Genomic DNA, 8,614 nt, shown 5'->3' with positions numbered 1-8,614 from the left:
GGTATCAGCACATTATTATAAGAAGCTTCACCGGGCTCCCTAGATTGAGGGATGAACCATTGAGTGTGAGAAGTGCAGCGGATCTTTTGCCAGGCGTTGCGGCAGCTGCCAGCATTCAGGTCTTCGCCATGAATCTTCTTGCAAAGTACACCCGACCGGGAGGCAAGATCGAGGGACGTCTGATTCGAGTCATCATTGATGGCGGTGGAGTTTGGCGCTGTCAACGAGAGCGCCACGCTGAGGTTGTCCGAATATGGCGCTGTTAGCGAAAGCGACGAGGGAAGGGAAAGCGTAGATGTTGAGGTCATGAAGAGAAAGGGCAAGATACGAATGGATGAGGACCGCATTTGGACAAGGGAAAGGTGGAAGTCCTCCAAGAGATCTTCGCAGAAGGCTGTTCCCTAGGAGGCCGGGGAAAGGTGGCCAAATGCTAGACATTTGCAACGAAGACTTAAACCGTGGTGGAACATTCAGCGCACACGCGACATGGGTTTCTCTGAAAATGGCGTACGAATGCTGGAGTACGGAATAGTTGGACCTTCCGGGTCCGCAACAGCGCTTGTTCGAGGAGTGGCATGGCACATTATGCTTCCGATATTTGTACCATCAGCATCGATGACTGAAATCTGCATCGCTCATCAGCAGGCCACGCCATTCTATCATGCGTTCACGTCCACCCCCTAGCGCATGGTTCCACAACGATTGGTGTTTTGATATTGGTTTAGCTGTAGTATATCCAAACTCGGAAACCAGAATCGGGATAAAACTAAAGCATGCCAGAAAGGCAGCAGCCTCTTTCCTCCCAGGGTGTAAATAAGGCCCGTATCGCATGAGCAAGTGCGCCAGATTTTCCAATATGAGTGTCGATCTTCATTCCGTACAACAACGTTCTGACCGCAATGTCATATTCGCGATCCTGGATCAGAGCGATTGCTCGCTCGCTATAGCATCCGGAAAGACGTGCATCTTCTATCTTAGTGCCTTTGAAATTTCGGATTTGAAGATCTAGCGTCTATGACCTGTACATTCGGCTGGTGGAGTGATCGTTGGTTTCCGCCGCAAGGGTCGCTATATTGAGACGTGTTGATATGTAGAGATTCCTTCTATGGATCATCGCTCCTCTCACAGATATTCTATTGAGAGCCATTGTGTAGCAATCACCATGGTCGCGCCTGAGCCCACGCTCGAAGTGGAGCCAAGGACTCAGGACCATGCTTCGTCTGTGAGAAGACCTGCCGATTGTATGTCATAGGCTGTAAGCTTATGCTTGAACAATTCCTCCGAGCCAAATGGGGACAGTAAGAACATGTGACAACGTATATGCATACAGGGAATCTCAAAGTTTCTAGGTCTCAACAGGCGCTCTCCCAGGAAGGAAAGGGTGACAGTCTTGACCAAACGAACCCTAAGTTGTTGTCCTTGTTAGTGAAGGGATATCAAAATTCCAGCTTCAAATAAGAGTAGCCGTTTTTCTGGGGTGCTTGAGTTGAATAGTCAACTGACTCTGACTGAGACCCACAAAGGTGTGATAAGATGAAATGATGAAGCCTTTTTGATTTAGATTCTCCCCTTAAAGAACCTACTTGATTGTAGAGCTTTGAAATCTTCAGCTTCCACCTCACCGAATCTTCGGAATCTTCGCACGCCAGAGTATTCTCCCCCTCTATGCATGACTTTTGCTCGACCCTCTCATATTTTCCTCTTCGTCGTGCCTGATCAGGCATGTCTGAAGGAGCTCTGTACGAGCTGCTCTATATCATGTTGGAAGAGGCAATGCCCACCCTTCGAGAATCATCTCCTCCTCCAACCCCGAGGAAGCTTCGAGGACCTTTCCCGGCCGAACGTTGGTAATTAGCATGTGCAAGAGTAGGTATCTGGAATGCTTGGCACAGAGAAAAATGCACGCGCACCACCAAGATAGTAGTAAAAAGTCGATCCTTCTCGCATTCAATTATACCATATCTCGTAGAACGTAGTTATAGTCCATCTAGTCCCTCAAAATCCTCTACACCCTCCTCATTAAGCCTCCGTTCCAACTCTTGAATATCAGCCTCAAATATACATCCTCCTTGAGCACTATGCTCGCTCGCAAACCTGTTACAGCGACTCCTCCTTACTGCATACCGTAGAAAAGTACCTAAATCGCCCTAGGACTGGGGCCATATCTTTAAAAGTGATATACAAAGGCTTCAAGTATCACCTGTATGCAAATGCGATGTAGTGTGAGAGAGGAATAGACGTTTCTGCTGGTCTTTTGGTGGTGCGCGCGCATGTTCTACCTGCTACTCGGTCCCGCCAAGAATTGTAGATACACTTGCACACGCTAAAAACTTGTTCGCTTTTGCGGAAACTTTGCCGAGCTGACAAGTTTTTGGAGAGAAGAGAGAGAATGAGATGAATGCAGTGCAAGTCTTTTGCCATCTACCTACTCTTCCTTGGATCTCTGAGGGCTTTGATTTGCATGGATTTGATGCCATAGCCAAGATATCTCAAAAGGTCTCCCAATGCTGCTTCCTGCTCTCCGAGCCCGGGCAGCTCACTCACATATAATCCTGCCAAGATGTTTAGAACGACAGTCAGTATATGGACCCTCACCCATTTCTGGTGGGCATGTATTGATGCATTGCTAGAATACAAAGTTTTACTACCACCGCCAAGCGAAAAGCAGACTCTTCTGCGCCCCAGCTCAATAAAGTCAGCCAGCATGTTACACAGCCAAAGTCGCAAGGCGCCTCACAGGCAATGCTGTACGCTACAGGCCTCGAGCCTTCAGACATGTCAAAAGCGCAGGTTGGGATATCATCAGTCTGGTACTCTGGCAACCCTTGCAACATGCATCTCTTGGACCTCAACAACAGAGTGAAGGAGGGAGTCGAGCGAACCGGGCTCATAGGATACCAATTCAATACCATAGGAGTCAGCGATGCTATCTCCATGGGTACGAAGGGAATGCGGTACTCTCTACAGTCGAGGGACTTGATCGCTGACTCGATTGAGACCGTCATGGGTGGCCAATGGTACGACGCAAACATATCAATACCGGGTTGCGACAAGAACATGCCAGGCGTTATCATGGCCATGGGACGTGTCAACCGACCTTCGTTGATGGTCTACGGTGGTACAATCAAGCCCGGGTGTGCTGCTACACAAGACAACGCCGACATTGATATTGTCTCTGCTTTCCAAGCTTACGGACAATTCATCAGCGGCGAAATCAACGAGGAACAGCGCTTCGACATCATAAGACATGCTTGTCCCGGTGGAGGTGCCTGCGGAGGAATGTACACGGCCAATACGATGGCTACGGCTATCGAAGTCATGGGCATGACTCTCCCCGGTTCCTCATCCAACCCTGCGGAATCTAGAGCCAAACAGCTCGAATGTCTCGCAGCTGGTGGCGCCATTAAGAAGCTGTTGACCGAAGACATACGACCATCCGATATTCTTACTCGAGAAGCCTTTGAGAATGCCATGATAATCGTCAACATCACCGGTGGCTCTACCAACGCCGTTCTTCATCTGATAGCGATCGCTCACTCCGTCGGTATCAACCTTACCATTGACGACTTCCAAAGCGTTAGTGATCGCACTCCGTTTCTCGCAGATCTCAAACCCTCAGGCAAATATGTAATGGCTGATCTTCACACCATTGGTGGCACACCGGCCCTTCTCAAGTTCCTACTGAAAGAGGGGGTCATTACGGGTAAAGGCATGACAGTGACAGGTCAGACACTGGCCGAGAACCTCAAAACCGCTCCCGACTTTCCCTCGGATCAGACCATCATCCGTCCCTTCAGTAATCCCATCAAGGAAACCGGCCATATCCAGATCTTGCGCGGTAGTCTCGCACCCGGTGGTTGCGTTGGCAAAATAACGGGCAAAGAAGGTATGCGCTTTGCCGGCAGGGCCAAGGTATTCGACTCAGAGGACGACATGGTACTTGCTCTCGAAAAAGGTGCAATTAGGAAGGGTGAGAAGACTGTAGTTGTGATTCGCTATGAAGGACCTAAGGGTGGCCCAGGTATGCCTGAGATGTTGAAGCCGAGCTCCGCGATTATGGGCGCCGGTCTGGGCAAGGATGTGGCTTTGATCACAGACGGTAGGTTTAGCGGTGGCAGTCATGGCTTCCTGATTGGGCACATAGTGCCGGAAGCGCAGGAAGGAGGGCCGATCGCCCTGATAAGAGATGGTGATGAGGTGGTCATTGATGCTGAGACAAGGAAGCTGGATTTACTTGTGGATGAGAAGGAGGTGGAGAAGAGAAGAGGAGAGTGGATTCAGCCAGGACTGAAATACCAGAAGGGAACGCTGAAGAAGTATGCTAGGTATGTTACTTTACTTCCTCTTCCCTTTCGCGATATAAGAGGAGAATCATGAGCTGACGCATGACACAGCATTGTCACGGACGCAAGCCATGGATGCATAACGGACGCTTAGGCTTTGCCATTACTGAATTGTACATATCACCCGCATACCAAGAGAAAAATCCTTGGAAATTTTTCCCCGTTCTGCTTCCGCTGTGACTATTCTCTCTCCGCATGCCTCCAAACCTCTGCAAACCTCTTACCCATCGCAAGTATCGCCTCCGCCATCTCCCTGCCCAGCACCGAACACATCGCAAAGGACGCGCAGGGCAGCCCGGACGTCTATCTATAGTCCCGAACGATCGACCGGGTCGCTTGAAAACAAACTCATCGATATCTGTCGAGCTTTCTCAAAGAAGAGAAGAGGACAACCAGCATGGGTCATGGCGGAGCTCGGAGCGCTGCGAAGTTTAGAATCATCGTCGTCGCTTCTGCGGGGATATGTTCTGTGTTCGAAAGCGATGGTGCCAGTTAGGGTGGTCGGGAGGGTCTTGGAGTCTGGTTGTTCCGTCATGGGCGTTTATTGTTGTCGTCTTGTCCTCCTACCTTTGGAGGCAGTAGCGTTAATTCGTTTCTTAGTATGTGCATGCGGATGGGTTGCATTGTCACAAAACCAGCAGTCTGACAGAGTATGTTGCATATGCGGCGATTTGGCAAGAGGCTGTTTGGCGGAGTGTTGGGTCGAGGTATATGCAGGTACTGCGCAGTGATAATGTCCAGGTGGGTCATGATCAGAGCGGTTTTGCCGTCGGACTGGTAGTGTGCATGCTGCAGCAAGGTCTTCAATCCCATCTATCCTAGCGATTGGGAAGGGAGTTTGGCAGGTGAAGTGACGGTTTATGGAAGTGAAGGAGCAGGGTCTGTGCCCGTCAAAGAGCTCTCTGAGTTCGATGGGGATGGGGTGGCGTTGGCTGCTGATGTTGATGTTGATATTGATGCTGAGAAACGGAACGTGCAGTCCGCTGCTGTGTTGATCGGTAAGGGCGACGATCAGGCCGGGAGCCATTCTTTAGATATGCGTACGTAGATCAACAAGATTTCAGCTCGACATGTCAATCGCTCCTCTCATCTCATCTCCTCTCCTATCCTCTCAAGTTGGCCTTTACCAGCCCCCAGTCTCAGAACAAAACCTCTCGCTCTCGCTCTCGCTCTCTCTCTATCTAGCCCTACTCCACCTCATCAACAGCTCAAGCCACAATTCCTCTCCTTCATTCCCCACCAAGCGTCAACGCATGGGCTGTGCTCTATCGAGACCCAAACGCGGCATAGACCGCATCCTAAGAGGATCGAGAAAAAGTCATGTATAGGAGGGAGTGATCCCAGACGGGCGAGAATCCCGAAGATTGAGGTCCCTCATTGAGATGGAAGTCTACCGAATATCCATCCACAGTCATGCGAACTGCCAGAGGGAAGGAAAACAGTTCCAAAGGATTCTTCCATTCTCATTTGACACTGGCACTTTTGATGGATATCCACCGGAATAATAAGTCGACGTCTTCATCATCTCGGGAAAGGTGGAAATTTTCTCAAAAAGGAAGGACGGAAAAGAAAAATATAGACGCGCTTTCACTATTAAGGACCATCGATGATGTGGAATTCGTTTTGGCTACAACGGTCATCTTCTTTCTGGGAGGGTACCTAAGGGTGAGATCTAGGGAAAAAGGAGTGGCTTATGTGCATGACTTATGCTACATTCTCTTAGCAAGAGTCATACATAGAATTAATGCCAATTCTCGACAATAAGAGAAAACTCTCTTTTTTTTTGCGCATGTCTTTGTGGAGATCGAGTGGAACAGTTCGGCTTATTTTGTCAAAGGACATTAGCTACTAAAGAGGATTAAGCGCAGTGCACACAACTCCCTTGCGTAGACAGGGTCAACCTTTTTCCTGGCACCGCGCCTGGACTGTCGGACTTCATTCAGGAAAATTTCGCCCCTATGCATGAGTTTTGACATTCTCTTACGTCGCGCATGGCGCCAGTTGCTCTCGGTCGAAACGTGTATGCCCTACAGTACACGATGGCGTTTCCCAGGTCGTGGTCTATCATATCGTGGGAGGGAAGCGGGTAGGCGCTATTCTAGTCCAACGGTGGCCACGGCTACTATCGGAACGGTGATGCATAGCACGTGAGGAAGGTCATGATGGCGGAGCGGATAGGTCTGTGGAGGGGAGAGATTGGAGGTGGAATGGTAATGGTGACTGACTTGTCAGCAGCCATGAGCAGGGTCTTGTCTTTGACGAAGGGTGCGCGTCGTGAATCGGTTCGGGAACGTGGAGATGAGGTGTGTAGTATTGTTGTCGGAAACAAAAACACAGTATGTCAACGCGTGGCAATAGATACGCGTTGGTGATGAAGAGCTCTAGACCATGGACTTGCCGAGGGGGTGGGAATGTACGGTGCTGATGGAGAATCGCACGCCGTGGTGATTTGCGATGGGAGGGGTTGGCGGAGTATGTATGATCATAGAGGTTGTGGGTGGTGGTAACGGATGGAGGAAGACAATATGAATCATAATAGGGCCGATTACCCCATCGAGGGAAACAGGCGAAATGGTCTAGTTGATTTGACACCGTCACCACAGTCTTGCGGATGTTAGCGTGAAGATGAGGCTAGCGTATGTTGCTCCTTGACCTTGATTCGGAAGTAAACTCCTCCGAGTTTCTGTAGCCTAAGACCCTCTTTCGAGGCTCTTAGTGTGAGTCTTTTGCCATTTGCATCCTTCTTCGACTTTTTGTGTTTTTATGGGAAGGTCTCATAAGCACCTTGGGTCATTGGCAAGCTGAGAGATCTTGATGTCTTCCTCTGTGTGTATCTTTTTGCAGGGTTAGTCTCGGCCGGAGGTCGTCACCACGTCGCGACGACGAGGCCGAGGCCAGCTTCTGGCCCTGCAGCTGTTGCCAAGGAAATGGCCCCGGGTTCTTCTGAAAATATAGACCGCTGTTGTGGCTTCGTGCCATCTTATGTGCGGAGTCGAGTTTCAAGCTAGAAGTATCGGGTTGACTTGCTCGTTGCAGTAGGTGCGATCTGGTTCCGATCAAATAGTAAAGGCGGCCAAAACGAAAACCATCATCAGCTACATCAACCCATTTCAATCATTGTGAGACTAGGCTTTCACTGCAAGGGCATTCGGTCAAAACGCGAATCGTTTTCAGCGAACAATGCAAAGGATACAATAGACAAGTCCTTTCCTGTCATTGGTATCGGTCAGACTTGAGTATGTTTAAGCACAGCATGCGAGGTATGATTGATCTGGAACATAATCTCTGCAAGACTGAAGTGTTTGTTACGTCTTAGCTCTTCGACTCGAAATCCTTCAAAACGCCAATGTACTTTGCGTCGGTCAAAGCCACGTTCTGGAGGACTCTGGCAACGCAAAGAAACAGAACCCTGACAGCCGACTCCAGGCTAGGCAGTCAGCACTTGTTGGTCATGAGGCAAACCCTTGACTCTCACAATCTTCCCATCCCCAAAATCACAGCCATACTCGCGCCCACTCGGACGGAACCGCTGCACCTCAACCCATGCAGGATCACTGATGAACATCCCCATCAGCATATTCGGAAGCACATACGCATGGAGCACGATTCGGAAAGGCTTGTCAGTATCCGCATTCTTGAGTATGATTGGTATGAAGGCAGTGCCCAGTGCGGTCTGGTCCTCGCCAACCATCAGACCCACACGATGAGGGCAGGTGTCCAGTTCAGGACGGTGCTCCTGTGGGATGGACTCGTAGAGTTTCTTGTTGATGAAGTTGCCGGAGCCACCAGCAACGCATACTGCGAAGCTGCCGTCAGTCGTAGGACCATGGTGTTCAAGGTGGGCGATGAGGCATGGGGAGTTGCCGAAGCTTGCGATGTGAGGGTTTATGTGCCAGATGCCGCGGTGAGTCTCATCGTAAAGAGTAGAAAGGGAGTCAGCGTTGGAAGGCAACTTGGTGCTTGACATGTCTGGAGCTTGAGTCTCGTCGTAGAGTGTAGGAACGGATGCCTCGGTGGAGGGCGACTTGATGCTGGGCATGTCAAGAGCTTGAGTGGAATGTTCGAGGACGGATGCGTTGGATTATCTTGCGGGATGATGTGAGGTGGGATGTTCTGGCAAGGCAGGTTGTGTTGCACCAAGAAATGGGCGCTAAGCTCGTTTGTATTACAGCAGACAGCTCTGATGCAATTTACGGACGCGACGCAGCAGCCCGAGGTTCAGGACGACAACGTCCATCATGCAGAAACTCACGTTTCGCATTTTATCACTA

General features: G+C 50.0%; 2 protein-coding genes across 2 annotated transcripts; one reads left to right on the top strand and one right to left on the bottom strand.

Moving 5' to 3' along the window:
• Positions 1 to 2,504: 2,504 nt before the first annotated feature.
• HO133_010311 (uncharacterized protein) lies at positions 2,505 to 5,391 on the top strand (the record flags this gene model as incomplete). Its single annotated transcript, XM_037301165.1, has 3 exons — positions 2,505 to 2,575; positions 2,631 to 4,325; positions 5,139 to 5,391. The coding sequence occupies 3 exons, from the start codon at positions 2,505 to 2,507 to the stop codon at positions 5,389 to 5,391; spliced, it is 2,019 nt and encodes a 672-aa protein (XP_037153982.1).
• A 2,264-nt stretch (positions 5,392 to 7,655) lies between these two features.
• HO133_010310 (uncharacterized protein) lies at positions 7,656 to 8,382 on the bottom strand (the record flags this gene model as incomplete). Its single annotated transcript, XM_037301164.1, has 2 exons — positions 7,656 to 7,763; positions 7,819 to 8,382. 2 exons carry the CDS (start codon positions 8,380 to 8,382, stop codon positions 7,656 to 7,658), a joined length of 672 nt encoding a protein of 223 aa, XP_037153981.1.
• Positions 8,383 to 8,614: the final 232 nt, after the last annotated feature.

Source organism: Letharia lupina (assembly GCF_014066315.1).
Source record: "Letharia lupina isolate WasteWater1 chromosome Unknown contig_8, whole genome shotgun sequence".
Taxonomy (NCBI): Eukaryota; Fungi; Ascomycota; class Lecanoromycetes; order Lecanorales; family Parmeliaceae; genus Letharia; species Letharia lupina.
This window is presented reverse-complemented; position numbering and strand designations above follow the sequence as displayed.